At 35.2% G+C, this 15,814-nt stretch overlaps 1 protein-coding gene across 11 annotated transcripts in view; it reads left to right on the plus strand.

The window, feature by feature from the left end:
• Positions 1–15,814, plus strand: part of RB1 (RB transcriptional corepressor 1) — a 170,876-nt gene that overhangs the window by 28,478 nt on the left and 126,584 nt on the right. For all 11 annotated transcript variants that reach the window (XM_509777.6, XM_063792510.1, XM_063792514.1 and 8 more), the window contains 3 exons: positions 10,449–10,564; positions 12,930–13,049; positions 15,657–15,695. In XM_509777.6, the coding sequence (XP_509777.3) occupies positions 10,449–10,564; positions 12,930–13,049; positions 15,657–15,695 (275 nt within the window). The remainder of the gene's footprint in view (positions 1–10,448; positions 10,565–12,929; positions 13,050–15,656; positions 15,696–15,814) is intronic.

A 15,814-nucleotide genomic window follows, 5' to 3' on the forward strand; every position in this document is an offset into this window, starting at 1 on the left:
ATACATACAAACAGTAAAAAGGTGGTTAGCAGGGGTGGGGAGCCTGGGGAGAATGTGGAGATGTTTGTCAAAGGGTACAAACTTTCAGTTATAAAATGAATAAGGGTTAGATGTGGCAGCTCACGCCTATAATCCCAGCACGTTTGGAGACCAAGATAGGAGGATTGCTTTAGGCCAGAGTTAGAGACCAACTTGGGCAACATGGGGAGACCCCCATCTCTACCAAAAATTAAAAAAAATTTTACAGGTGGTGACATGTACTTGTAGTCCCAGCTACTTGGGACTCTGAGGTAGGAGGAGTGCTTGTGCACCCAGGAGGTTGAGGCTGCAGTGAGCTATTATTGTGCCACAGCAATCCAGTCTGGGTGACAGAGTGAGACCCTGTCATGAGACCTGCCTCAAAAACAAAAACAAAAAAAGTAGTAGTTCTGGACACTTAATTTACAGCATGGTTGATTATAGTTAATAATAATGTTTTGTATTCTTGAAATTCACTAAGAGAAATCTTAAGTATCCTTACGACATACACACAGACAAAATGGTGACTATGTGGAGTGATAGATACGTTAATTAGCTTAATTGTAGTGCAGTAGTGCCCCCTTATCCTCAGAGGATATGTTCCAAGACCCTCAGTAGATGCTTGAATCCACAGATAGTACTTAACCCTATATATACTATGTTTTTTCCTATCCTGTACATATATACCTGCATTAAAGTTTAATTTGTAAATTAGCCACAGTAAGAGATTAGTAACAATGACTAAGAAAATAGAACAATTATGACAAGATACTGTAATAAAAAGTATGTGAATGTAGTCTGTTTCTCTCAAAATAGGTACTCCGCTTACCTGTTTTCAAACCATGGTTGACCATGGGAAACTGAAACTGTGGAAAGTGAAACCGTGGATATGGAATGACTGATGTAATCACTTCTTATTGTATAGATGTATCAAAATATCACATTGAACACCTTAAATATAAACTTTTTCATTTGTCAATTGTACCTCCATAAAGCTGGAAAAAAATGTGACCTCATTTGTTTGTTGGTGATTTCCTTTTTTGAAACAGCACATGTGATATTTGGTAAAAGGAGTTGATATTGTTAATCCATATAATTGGATCTGAGTTGTAGGAATTAATCTCCTTACTCAATGGTTTTCAACCTTGTTTCCAAGAGTAGTAGATATCAGTTTTGTAGCTATTTTTCAGAAAAGCTAATTAGTAGCCCTTTGAGTATGGTGGCAGTTTTCTTTCCTATATGGTTATACCTTTTTGGATGGATCATTTTGGGGCTTTGAGCTCAATAATCTAAGCAGAGAGCTTGACCAGAAACTTAGTTCTAGGTAGGTTATGTATCATCTGTTCAGAAAATGAGGTCTGTAATGTCGTTCTTTGTGTGTGTGTGTGTGTGTGTGTGTGTGTGTGTGTGTGTGTTACCCTTATTGATACTTACCAGTTTGCTATCAATGTGTGAATGGGAGCTGAAGAAACTATAGTGGAACCAACAGTCTTAACTTACACTTTGGTGGTTCAGTTGCTGCTTGTCTCTCTGAGCATACGGAGAAAAAAAAGAAAAAAAAAACAAAGAGAGAAAAAGCCACTCTGTAGCTACTGCCACAACTTTTTTTTTTTTTTTTTTTTCCTTTTTAGAACTACGCTAGTGTTAGTGCTGGACACTACAAGGCTCTTGGGGTAAAGTAGTGAATTAGATACAATATTTCTGCCTTCAGGTTGCTTATATATTCATAGTTGAGATAGGGACAAATGAGCAAGCAAGCAAGTCACAGTTCAGTTAAGAACTGACAGGTTTATGAACTGAGTTCCGTAGGAGTTTTTCCAATTTATTTTAATTTTTCTGATCATATGCTGCATGATCTGTAAGAGTTCTTAAGGGAGGGAGTCCCAGGTGCTCAACTTTTGGGCAGATGGCCAGGTAAATCTGAATTTGCCAGGTACATGTTTTTCTGGAAATAGAATCAACTTTCTTACCCACAAAGGCATTGTGTAACTGGGTGACTGATTCACATGGTGTTCACCCCTGCATGTTGTTTCAAAAATGTGATTGAGTACAAGTAAGGTCAGTTTTTACATTCCTCTTCTTGGCTTTGCCACTCTTGCCTTTTACTTCTGTGCACATCCAAGAATGTCCTTAACACTAGACTGCTGTAAGCTCATATTATACAGGTGAAATTTTCTAGCATCTTAGCCTGTTATTCCTTCTGTTCCTACGTATCACCTAGGTAAGGAGGAAATCTAGGAGCAAAAGATAAAGGCAGTTCTTCCCCCTATTTCTCTGTAATACCTTCATATTTCATTTAATGTAACCCTACTGCTAATTACTTATTACAGTCTCATGAACTATGTGTAAGGATATATCTTTTGACCCTGAGGTAGAGCACAAAAGCACATGTTTCTTATGACTTATTTTCATCTTTCATATTTCACAAAGTGCAAACTAGATAGAACATTATTTTTAACTTTTGAAATTGCAACTTAAATTTATGTCAGTTATGATAGCATGCATAGTAGTACTTTTCTGATAGTTCCAAGATGATTTATGTCACCACTTGGTGGAGCTCTTTTATAAGTAAGTGCATTGTTTAAAAAAGCGAGTATAAGTTGTCACTAATTAGGGGTTATCATTAGATTGGTTCAAATGAACTCAACTAAATGATGGTATAATTGGTAATCTCTTCAAGTACTGAGTGTAGATTTTGATTTAAACTGTAATGTATGTGATTAAAATTTTGATAAAGATTTTTCTCGAGTATTTCTAATTTTTCTCTCTGCTGCTTTATGTAAATGTAGCACTTATTGACTTTTCTCCTATTTTACAATTGTAGATAATTTAAAAAATGTATGCAGGATTAATAAGGAAAATGAAAACTGTTCGTAATCCTACCATGTAGAGATAATCGTGAACATTTTAATATATATTTTCATTTTCTCTTCTTTTTTGTTTTTTCACAAAATTGGAATCAAAATATGTGCAGAACTTTTTATTCTGTTTTTTTCTTAACGTTATATGTTGGGTATTTTTACATATCCCTTTAATATTCCTTGAAACTGTTTTGGGTTTTTATATTATTCTATGATATAGCTCTATCACAATATGTTTAACCATTCTGTTTTAAGATTTTTAGGCTCTTCCTACTATTTTTGCTATTATAAATAACTTTTCAAACATCTATTACACTAAATCTTTTTTTAATTTTTAATTTTTGTGGGTACATATCAAGTGTACACATTTATGGGGCATATGAAATGCCCTGATGCAGGCATGCAGTTCTGTTACTCTAAATCTTGACTCAACTCTATTTTTACTTGTTAAATTCTTAGCTATAAAACTGAGGTATTTTAAGGATTTTTATGTACTTTAACAAAATGTCCTTCAATTGACATTATTCTCAAATATGTTTGTTGAAAATATGTTTGTTGAAAGTACCTTTTTTTTTTTGCAAAGTGCTTGTTCTTTGCCCATTTTCCCCCCATTTTTTGTTCTTTTTTTGGTGTGTGTGGGGGAATTGTTTTGGCTAGGTAAGAATTACTTTTCTTCTGTTTCAACAATTTTTAAAGTGCTATCCTGAGTCCTTTTCATAATTTTCAAGAAAACACATCAGTTACAGATTTTAGGTTGCAAATTGTTGTTGGAAAAGGAGACCTGGACCTTAAAAGAGGAATCAGGCTGGAAAGCAGAATGAGATATGAGAATCATCTGTATATGAGATGATGAGGGCTGTAGGAGTGGATGAGAGTGCTGAGGAAAAAAGAGAATGGTGGGAAAAAAGCCCATGGAGTTGAGAAACCCCATGAAAAAGTTGTGAGAGGAAAAGAGAAGAGAATGAGGATGTGAGGGCATTTTAAAAAGCTACTGAAAAAAGTTGCATGGAGGTATATTGAAGGAGAAAAATTGCAACAGTGTCGGATGCTGCATAGAGGTCTTTCTGGATTTTGCATCCATGTTCATCAGGGACATCAGTCTAAAATTCTCTTTTTTTTTGTTGTGTCTCTGCCAGGCTTTGGTATCAGGATGATTTTGGCCTCATAAAATGAATTAGGGAGGATTCCCTCTCTTTCTATTGATTGGAATAGTTTCAGAAGGAATGGTACCAGCTCCTCTTTGTACCTCTGGTAGAATTTGGCTGTGAATTTGTCTGCTCCTGGACTTCTTTTGGTTGGTAGGATATTAATTATTCCCTCAATTTCAGAACGTGTTATTGGTCTATTCAGGGATTCAACTTCTTCCTGATTTAGTCTTGGGAGGGTGTATGTGTCCAGGAATTTATCCATTTCTTCTAGATTTTCTAGTTTATTTGCGTAGAGGTGTTTATAGTATTCTCTGATGGTAGTTTGTATTTCTGTGGGATCTGTGGTGATATCCCCTTTATCATTTTTTATTGCATCTATTTGATTCTTCTCTCTTTTCTTCTTTATTAGTCTTGCTAGTGGCCTATCAATTTTGTTGATCTTTTCAAAAAGCCAGCTCCTGGATTCATTAATTTTTTTGAAGGGTTTTCTGTGTCTCTATTTCCTTCAGTTCTGCTCTGATCTTAGTTATTTCTTGCCTTCTGCTAGCTTTTGAATGTGTTTGCTCTTGCTTCTCTAGTTCTTTTAATTGTGATGTTAGGGTGTCAATTTTAGATCTTTCCTGCTTTCTCTTGTGGGCATTTAGTGCTATAAATTTCCCTCTACACACTGCTTTACATGTGTCCCAGAGATTCTGGTATGTTGTGTCTTTGTTCTCGTTTGTTTCAAAGAACATCTTTATTTCTGCCTTCATTTCGTTATGTACCCAGTAGTCATTCAGGAGCAGGTTGTTCAGTTTCCATGTAGTTGAGCGGTTTTGAGTGAGTTTCTTAATCCTGAGTTCTAGTTTGATTGCACTGTGATCTGAGAGACAGTTTGTTATAATTTCTTTTCTTTTACATTTGCTGAGGAGAGCTTTACTTCCAACTATGTGGTCAATTTTGGAATAAGTGCGATATGCTGAGAAGAATGTATATTCTGTTGATTTTGGATGGAGAGTTCTGTAGATGTCTATTAGGTCCGCTTGGTGCAGAGCTGAGTTCAATTCCTGGATATCCTTGTTAACGTTCTGACTTGTTGAACTGTCTAATGTGGACAGTGGGGTGTTAAAGTCTCCCATTATTATTGTGTGAGAGTCTAAGTCTCTTTGTAGGTCTCTAAGGACTTGCTTTCTGAATCTGGGTGCTCCTGTATTGGGTGCAAATATATTTAGGATAGTTAGTTCTTCTTGTTGAATTGATCCCTTTACCATTATGTAATGGCCTTCTTTGTCTCTTTTGATCTTTGTTGGTTTAATGTCTGTTTTATCAGAGACTAGGATTGCAACCCCTGCCTTTTTTTGTTTTCCATTTGCTTGGTAGATCTTCCTCCATTCCTTTATTTTGAGCCTATGTGTGTCTCTGCACGTGAGATGGATCTCCTGAATACAGCACACTGATGGGTCTTGACTCTTTATCCAATTTGCCAGTCTGTGTCTTTTAATTGGAGCATTTATCCCATTTACATTTAAGGTTAATATTGTTATGTGTGAATTTGATCCTGTCATTATGATGTTAGCTGGTTATTTTGCTCGTTAGTTGATGCAGTTTCTTCCTAGCCTCGATGGTCTTTACAATTTGGCATGTTTTTGCAGTGGCTGGTACCAGCTGTTCCTTTCCATGTTTAGTGCTTCCTTCAGGAGCTCTTGTAAGGCAGGCCTGGTGGTGACAAAATGTCTCAGCATTTGTTTGCCTGTGAAGGATTTTATTTCTCCTTCACTTATGAAGCCTAGCTTGGCTGGATATGAAATTCTGGGTTGAAAATTCTTTTCTTTAAGAATGTTGAATATTGGCCCCCACTCTCTTCTGGCTTGTAGAGTTTCTGCTGAGAGATCCACTGTTAGTCTGATGGGCTTCCCTTTGTGGGTAACCCTACCTTTCTCTCTGGCTGCCTTAACATTTTTTCCTTCATTTCAACTTTGGTGAATCTGACAATTATGTGTCCTGGAGTTGCTCTTCTCGAGGAGTATCTTTGTGGCATTCTCTGTATTTCCTGAATTTGAATGTTGGCCTGCCTTGCTAGGTTGGGGAAGTTCTCCTGTATGATATCCTGCAGAGTGTTTTCCAACTTGGTTCCATTCTCCCTGTCACTTTCAGGTACACCAATCAGATGTAGATTTGGTCTTTTCACAGAGTCTGGTATTTCTTGTAGGCTTTATTTGTTTCTTTTTACTCTTTTATCTCTAAACTTCTCTTCTTGCTTCATTTCATTCATTTGATCTTCCATCACTGATACCCTTTCTTCCAGTTGATTGAATCGGCTGCTGAAGCTTGTGCATTCATCACATAGTTCTCGTGCCATGGTTTTCAGCTCCATCAGGTTATTTAAGGACTTCTCTACACTGGTTATTCTAGTTGGCCATTTGTCTAATCTTTTTTCAAGGTTTTTAGCTTCTTTATGATGGGTTAGAACTTCCTTCTTTAGCTCGGAGAAGTTTGATCATCTGAAGCCTTCTTCTCTCAACTCGTCAAAGTCATTCTCCATCCAGCTTTGTTCCGTTGCTAGCGAGGAGCTGCGTTCCTTTGGAGGGGGAGAGGCACTCTGATTTTTAGAATTTTCAGCTTTTCTGCTGTTTTTTCCCCATCTTTGTGGTTTTATCTACCTTTGGTCTTTGATGATGGTGACGTACAGATGGGGGTATGGTGTGGATGTCGTTTCTGTTTGTTAGTTTTCCTTCTAACAGGACCCTCAGCTGCAGGTCTGTTGGAGTTTGCTGGAGGTTGACTCCAGACCCTGTTTGCCTGGGTATCAGCAGTGGAGGCTGCAGAACAGTGAATATTGCTGAACAGCAGATGTTGCTACCTGATCGTTCCTCTGGAAGCTTCGTCTCAGAGGGGTACTCAGCTGTGTGTGGTGTTAGTCTGCCCCTAGTGGGGGGTGCCTCCCAGTTAGGCTACTCAGGGGTCAGGGACCCACTTGAGGAGGCAGTCTGTCCGTTCTCAGATCTCAAACTTCGTGCTGGGAGAACCACTAGGCTCTTCAAAGCTGTCAGACGGGGACATTTAAGTCTGCAGAGGTTTCTGCTGCCTTTTGTTCGGCTATGCCCTGCCCCCAGAGGTGGAGTCTACAGAGGCAGGCAGGCCTCCTTGACCTGCGGTGGGCTCCACCCAGTTCAAGCTTCCCGGCCGCTTTGTTTACCTACTCAAGGCTCAGCAATTGCAGGCGCCCCTCTCCTAGCCTCGCTGCTGCCTTGCAGTTTGATCTCAGACTGCTGTGCTAGCAATGAGCGAGGCTCCGTGGGTGTGGGACCCTCCGAGCCATGCACAGGATATAATCTCCTGGTGTGCTGTTTGCTGAGACCATTGGAAAAGCGCAGTATTAGGGTGGGAGTGACCCGATTTTCCAGGTGCCATCTGTCACAGCTTCCCTTGGCTAGGAAAGGGAATTCCGTGACCCCCTGTGCTTCCCAGGTGAGGTGATGCCTCGCCCTGCTTTGGCTCACACTTGGTTGGCTGCACTCACTTTCCTGCACCCACTGTCTGACAAGCCCCAGTGAGATGAACCTGGTACCTCAGTTGGAAATGCAAAAATCACCTGTCTTCTGCATCGCTCACACTGGGAGCTGTAGACTGGAGCTTTTCCTATTCGGCCATCTTCTAGTCTTTAATTTTTCATCTGTATGATGAGAAGTGAATCCAATGACTTTTTTAGATTGAAAAATTTTGAATCAAACTCAACTAAAATGAACAAAATATATGAAACTACAATAATGAAGACATTATGATATTGGTGAAAAAAGACAAGTAAATCAATGGAACAGAACAGATAATCCAGAAGTAGACCCACATATATATATTATTATAAGTTCATTTTCTACAGAGGTGCGAAGGTAATGGAGGAGGGATATTCTTCTCAACAAATAATGCTGGAGCAATTGGGTATTCAAATGCAGAAAATGAACTTCAATCCTTACCTCACACCATTTATAAAAACTAACCAGAAATGAAGCATAGACCTAAACTTCTAGAAGATGACATAGGAGAAAGTCTTAATGAGCTTGGGTTAGGCAAAGATTTCATAGATACCTACCACTGAAAACATAACCCATAAAAGAAAAAAAATGAATAAATTGAGCTTAATCAAAATTAAAAACTTCTGTTCCTTGAAATATACTTCTTATGGAAGTCAAAACACAAGCTGCATCTGAAATAAAGGTCACATTTTGCTCATAGAAAACTTCTTCAGGTCCTTAAAAATCAGAACCTACTTGTAGAACATTTCACTTATGCATTTTATCATATCAGATGATCCTGTGTTTCATTGTTTTGACTACTAAATGTTCTAATAAAATTCGCTGTTTTAAAAAAATGAATAAACAACATACTAAATTTTAGCAACTTTCGCTTCATTTTTTAATCTTTAAAAGAGAGAGAGAGAAAAAAAAGGCTGGAATTGATGAAAGGACATATATTGAGAGCAGTTATTGCCTGAGTGCAAAGAAGCAAACCAAAATGGTAAGAAATAAGCATAAAAATTTAAAGACTATGGTAGTTGGGGTTATTTATTAAAGAGACAAACAACCTTTGACATCTTATTAGTTCCCAAGAAATTGACCATATTAACATAAACACAAATACAGAAGTTGATTTTTGTTCATTTTATTAAAATATATATTCTTAATTAGTCATGAAAACAGTGAAGCAGTGTATACTTTGTATCTTCAATTTCAGAAACAGTATGTAACATAGTTTCAAAATCAGATTTATTGAGGTATAATTTACATACACAAAATATGCCAATTCTAAGTGCACAGTTCAATACGTTTTAACAGACATATTCACTCATATAATCACCACCATTCAGATATAGAACTTTTTGATCACTCCAGAAAGTTCTTTCATTCCCCTTTGCAGTCATTTCCCAACACCTCCCCTCTGTTCCGCAGGCAACTACGGATCTACTTTTTGACTTTAAAGATTGGTTTTGCCTTTTCTAGAATTTCATATGAAAGGAATTATTCAATGCATCCTTTTGAGTCTGGCTTTTTCTCAGTGTAATAATTTTGAGATTTATCTATATTGTTATATATATTAGGACATTTCCTTTTGATTTTCAAATAACATTCCATTGTAGGGATATACCCCAATTTATTTTTCCATGCACTTCTTTTTTTTTTATATTTGGGTTGTTTGTAGTTTTTGGCCATTATGACTGAAGCTGCTATGAACATTCACATATAATGTTTTCATTTCTCTTGGGTATGAATATCTGGGAGTAGAATTGCTATGTGTTATGAAAAGTGCATATTTAACTTTATAAGAACTTCCAAACTTGTTTTCCAAAATGATTGTGCCATTTTACATTTTCACCAGTGATGTTTAAGTGTTCCATTGCACTACAGCCTCACTGACCCTTGATATTGTCAGTCTTTTACATTTTAGCTATTCTAGTGGGTGTATAATTGTAATTTAAGTTGTAAAATATTTACATCCCAAGTAGCTAAAATTAAGAAAAAGTTTAGAGTTGGATGGTGGTAAACCTTTAATTACCTGTAAAATTTGGTAATCTGGAACAACTCACTTATCCTAAAGCTTTTATATAATTGATATTTCAAAATAATGTAAGATCGTATTACATGCTTTTTAGCTCTATTGTAATCTCCAGTTAAGAGTAAGTAAATAGTTCCAACTATTTAATGAACATTAATTTGACATTTCTTTTGTTTCCAACTTAATGTAATCCAAATTTTACCCATAAAATGTAATATTTAGGGGTGGTATATATCGTGGGGAAAATGTGTTCTAAAGATAATGAAAAAGTACTGTAGTGATAATGATAGCCATCAATCATTAAGAACTGACTGTATACTATATACTATGCCAAAGGCTTTATAAATATAATTTCATTTAATTGTTACAAAATGGGGTACATATTCTTATTTTGATTTTACAAAGAAGGCAGTTAAGGAACTGAAACATGAAATACAAGGTTAAAAATAATTGAATAAATAAATTGATAAAAGGAATGAATGAATAGAGCAAGGAAAGAACAAGCGAATAAGAACATGGGCTTGTTTTTTTCAAACAAATTATATGTTATGGACTCTAGATCTCTTAACTTAGCTTCAGTGACATTGGATTATTGAAAAATGAAACTATTTTGAGGAACTGACTGACCCCTAAAGTTTCCACAATAACTTATTTAATTTTTTTATCTTTCTAATACTTTTTTGCCTTATAATATAAAATTTGAATGTTTGTTATTAGTGTGAAATGAAATCCTTTCAAATATATGCCATCAGAAAGATGTGTTACAAGCATACAGTATTACAAACATTTATTTTGTATGCTGAATAAGAAAAAATCAGTTATAATACAGTTTTAACATAGTATCCAGTGTGTGAATTATTTAATGAAATATTTGATCTTTATTTTTTGTTCCCAGGGAGGTTATATTCAAAAGAAAAAGGAACTGTGGGGAATCTGTATCTTTATTGCAGCAGTTGACCTAGATGAGATGTCGTTCACTTTTACTGAGCTACAGAAAAACATAGAAATCAGGTAAAGTTTCTTGTATAAATGTAAGCCTCTGCCATAAAAGCAAACGAATTCTGGATTTTCCTCTCAATAGACTTTCGTGAATTAGTGAGAAATGCTAAAATAAAGTAAAACAAAAAGAACTTGGACCAAATAGTGAACTGCCATTCTCTCATGGAGCCGTTATGAAAGTGTATTTATGCTGTATTTCTTTAAGAAGTAGCAGTTTGTGTCCTGGAAAAATTTTCATTGTGTCTCTCACTATTCATGTGTAAGCTTTCTTAATTGTGGCTGTTAATAAAGTGAACAGAAAAGCAAGGATTTGTAAATAGGCTTGTTTTATATTAAAACCTTTATATAAGTAGTTTGAGTTTATCTTAAAGGTATTTAGGTAAGATTTATTAAAGCCTAAGATTGTTTTAACTAGAGGATATTATAACTAAATGCTTTTTTTCAGATTATATATTGATTTGAACATGCTACAATACTTGAACCAGTTAATTACTTAATAGGTGTTTGTTGTTGAGTTTATAAGCCTCATAAGAAGAGTTTATTAATGTGTTTTCAATAATGTATGAACTTTATCTTCAGAAAGTATCCAGGACTTCCAGTCATTTTCTTTGCAACATATTTACAAAAATGCAACAGTATGTATTTTTACCAAATAGGTAATTATGTTTCTCCTTGAACAAAGACATCTAGAATTAAACATAATTGATATTTTATTTAAACGAGATAGATTAAATTGTTGCATTTTTGAAATACTTTTTTTGCTATATCTAAATAAAATGTGGAAACAAAGGCTTTGTATATTTGTAAATATACAAAATAATAGAAATTACATAAATAGTTCATAGAGTCAATACCTGCAACACCACAGGCACTCACTGCTTCTCTCCCTTCCTTCTTTTCTTCCCTTAAGTTTCCCCTAGAAAAAAGGCTTTGTTGTAACAATTCAGTTTTCATGGTAATCTCAGGACAGGTATTGCCATATACCTCAAAAAAACTGGAACTGAGAGTAGTTCTTTAATAAATGCTATTCTGAGGCTGATTTCTTTTTCTTTGGATATATCTGCACATTTGTTCCTTTCTCTTTTCTCTTCTAATCAACATTCTGATCTTCTGTTCTTTGTCATTTCTACTCTTTCTTTATTTGCTTTTTCACATAGCTTGTCATGGCTCCCCCATTCCTTTCTGTATCATAGGAACTTTAATAACCTTTTGGTTCCCCTGCTGATTAGCTGAAGCTTTTATTTCCCCAGTGTTTGATTGGTCCAGCCCATTTTTTTGAGTGAGGGCTATAACTCATTGGTTGCTGGACAGCCTATGGATGGGTCAGGTGACTATCTTTTGTTTCAGTTAGCTGCTTTGGTATAATTCCTTATACAAAATTCATGATTAGAAATTAGCATGTGAGATGTAGTTGATGATTGCTATCTTTAATATCCTATTGGAAAATGTATATATTGATGTTTCAAATACGTTAATTTTTATGGAAAAGAGTAACGAAGAGTGATTTAAAGTTATTATTTAAACTGCTTAAATTATTTAAATCAACTTTCCTTTTCCAAAAATAATTCAATTCTAAAATCATTGGTGGGGCAAATAAAGTATGCATTTTGGTGTGTATCTCTGACAGGAGGGTGCCACAGGGCCCAGAGCAGGATGTTAGAGTCAAAGTAGGGTGAGGAGGGCATCCTTTGTGTGGGGGCAACCTGATGGGGCTGCTTTGTGTGCAGTGTCAGAGACTAAGCAGGGTGTGCAGGCAGCCGGTGCACAAGTGAGGTGAGGAGGGCAGCCTGCTGTGGGGAGTCAGAACCCTTCCACAGTGAGGAAGTGTCTATGCTAAGGGGTGGGGTAAGTCCAGAACTGGGAGTCAGTTCTGAGAAGAACAGAAAAGTGTCCACACGGGGGAGGGGGTGGCTTTGGAGATAGAAAATGGTTACTTACAGGGGGATTGATTAAATGAGTAAGTAAACTGAGGATGAATGGGTTCCAGGTTTCCCACTGTCAATGAAGAGTTACAAATATAGAAAGGGAAACACTAAAATGAAGCATATGGTTTTATATTGGAATTGGATGAATGGATGTGAACTCATGTTTTTTAAAACACATAGACAGATACAGAATAAATATACGCATATCTCTTCTTGACCCTTCGTTTTCTTATATTCTCAATGATGAATAGATATAAGCATAGGTATATAGATAATAGAGGTGTAAGTTGAAGGCTAATTGTTTTTGCAAAAAGTAATTCCTTCCAAAGGATATAGTAGTGATTAGATGTAGAGCTGATAATCTTTTGAATTGAAATATCTATGATTTGAAAACGAAATAACACAAATTTTTAAGGTTACTGATTTACTTTTTTCTATTCTTTCCTTTGTAGTGTCCATAAATTCTTTAACTTACTAAAAGAAATTGATACCAGTACCAAAGTTGATAATGCTATGTCAAGACTGTTGAAGAAGTATGATGTATTGTTTGCACTCTTCAGCAAATTGGAAAGGTAAAGTAAACATTTTATTAGGGTTACACTCTGATTTTTTATGTCATTGTTCACAATTAGATTCTGGGAATTATTTAACACATTTAGTAAAGTTAGTAAGTATTAATTCTTAGACTTGTCCCTTTTAATGTTAGCTCATTAATTCTTAGCTTTCTTATTTATCCAGTAATATGCATTCTGAATGCTTCCTAGAAAATTAACCGTTTTATTATCCTTTCATGTCTTCCATTTGTTTTCAAAAACTTTAAGCTTATCTCCCATTTTAGCCTTCTTTGCCAGAAAACTTCTAGTTCTGAATAGAATGGTGACATAAATTTAAACTTCTTCCTAATACTGTTATTTAGTTTGGAACGAGAAAACACTTGGAATGGATGGTGTATGTGACCTATACTATAAAGTAATGATTTGTACTCCCAATGGTGGCTTAGAGGACTTTTTCCATTACAGTTCGAGTAGGAGCATAATTAATATGCTTAGGTTAAGTTTTTTCTATACTTTTCATCAAAACTGTACTTCCCTACCCCAAATGTTTCAGCCCTTAATTTGGCATATGTCTGTTATCATGTTTGTTTTGAGGCTCATTTCATTTGCGGTTAAGAGAATATGAAAGTTACAGTGTTAGCTAAATAAGCAATTGTGTAATAGCATGGTAAAGGGAGAAGGGTAAAAGAGGCATGGCCCTATTCTGGAGAGAATGAGGACGGAGATAGAGGTGGAAAGAAGCATCTCCTTAGGAGGATGGCTCTATTTTCTCCCCCTTTTTCTTTTTTGACCACAAAAACTTCACAACTGTGGTGGAGGATGAGAAAAATTAGAGAAAAAACTCAAAGGCCTAGGGCTTTTGAAGGACTGTCTTTTCTTGCCCCTGGTTTTAATTGTAATATGGTAGCATTGGCCATCTTGTTTTTTTTTTTTTTTTTTTTTTTTTTGGTCTTTTCTTGATGAGAATAGAAGCTTTTTGCACAAGAAAAAGGGAAATTTTTAATTATTAATGGAGATAAATTATCTAAATAATTTGCATAACAAACATGAACTAATTATAGAATACTTGGAAAACACAGAAAGGCATAAATAAAATATGAATCGACCAAAATGTCAACAGTGGAGAGAATCACTTTTCATATTTTAGAATGTTTCTTTCCTTTGGGTATTGTTTCACATTGAGTAGAATATTATATGTGTGTGTGTGTGTGTGTGTTTGGCTTTTAAAATTTACCTAATTGTGACTTTCTAAATTTTTTTCTATTCTTTAAACTTGTTTACAACCTTTTTAATTCATATCTGGTAGCTTATTTTAATATGATCCTAAATACAATGTTGCTTTAGAGTTTTTTTGGTACAATATTATTTAGACCCCTGAAAAACTGGAAACAACTGATATTCACAGCTGAAGTTAAACAATAAATATTAAACATATCTAAACATAAAATGTTATAAATATAAAATAAAATGTGATAAAGAATAATGGCAATATTGGCAAGTGCTTCTAATGTTAAACAAATGAAGCAGGATATACTCTGATTATGACTGTGTGTAAGGAAGAAACCTAGACCACTAACGCATAGAATGAAATGACTGGAGAGAAGTTTACCACAATGTTAACCCAAGTTTTATATGAGTAACTTACATTTGTAAGGAGGATGTATTACCTTTCTAGTAAACAAAGCAAGCAAAAACTTCTTTAAGCCAACTTTAATGAGTATTCTATACATATAAGTACTTTAAGATCTATAATCATCAGGGTTTTTTTTTTCTAGATATAGAATTTGGGGACTCATTGGTAGGAGTGATTTGGGGTACAGTTCTGATTTTTTTTCCTGCTATAGTAATTTCGACTGGATGCTTCCAAGTTGTTTGCTCTGCTGTCTGAGATAAGGAATCTGCTTGGATATTTGTTTCTGTTGTAAGAAGCAGGAATTACATAGTGGACAAAGCATTACATTGTATATGTTTAAGGGTGAAGGGTAACTATAGTGGTGATTTTGGTCAGAGAAAAAACCATAGAAGGCAATGTCCGAATAGGGTTTACAGGAAAAATAGAAATTCACCAAGCAAAATGAGTGGGAACTGGGAGCGAGCATCTTAGAGATTAGCATGTGTACAAAGCCAAAGCAGTGATATCAGGATGTACTTTGATATTGCTAATGGCTGAAAGGTAAGAAGGGATCAGATTGGTAGTAATCTTGGGCTTTGCCCTGCAGGCAGTGGAAACTCCTTGAATGATTTTAAACTAGGGAGTAACAGTTGGATTTGGCCTCAAAAGACCACTCAGGACTTTGTAAAAGGGATTTAAAATTTTTATTGACAAATCATATGAGATAATTTAAAGAGTAAACTTTACTAACCTTAGGTGGATCAGTTGGGTGTTTTCTATCTTATTTATACCTTTTTTTTGAAGACTAATTGAGAGGATTAACTGTAATTATATATTACAGTGATGTGAGATGTCATAAATTGGGAAAATCTACTTGAACTTTGTTTTATAATGCTGTATATATATTTTTTAAATATATACTTCTTTAAAGAAGATGAATAAAGCATGAGAAAACTACTATGACTTCTAAATTACGAAAAAATGTTAAAAAGTCGTAATGTTTTTCTTTTCAGGACATGTGAACTTATATATTTGACACAACCCAGCAGTTCGTAAGTAGTTCACAGAATGTTATTTTTCACTTAAAAAAAAAGATTTTTATGGAATAATCTCAAACATCTTGATAGTTAGGGTTAGTTTGATCGATTATAGCAGGCTACTTCATAAATTA

This window comes from Pan troglodytes, chromosome 14 (assembly GCF_028858775.2).
Source record: "Pan troglodytes isolate AG18354 chromosome 14, NHGRI_mPanTro3-v2.0_pri, whole genome shotgun sequence".
NCBI classification, from domain to species: Eukaryota; Metazoa; Chordata; class Mammalia; order Primates; family Hominidae; genus Pan; species Pan troglodytes.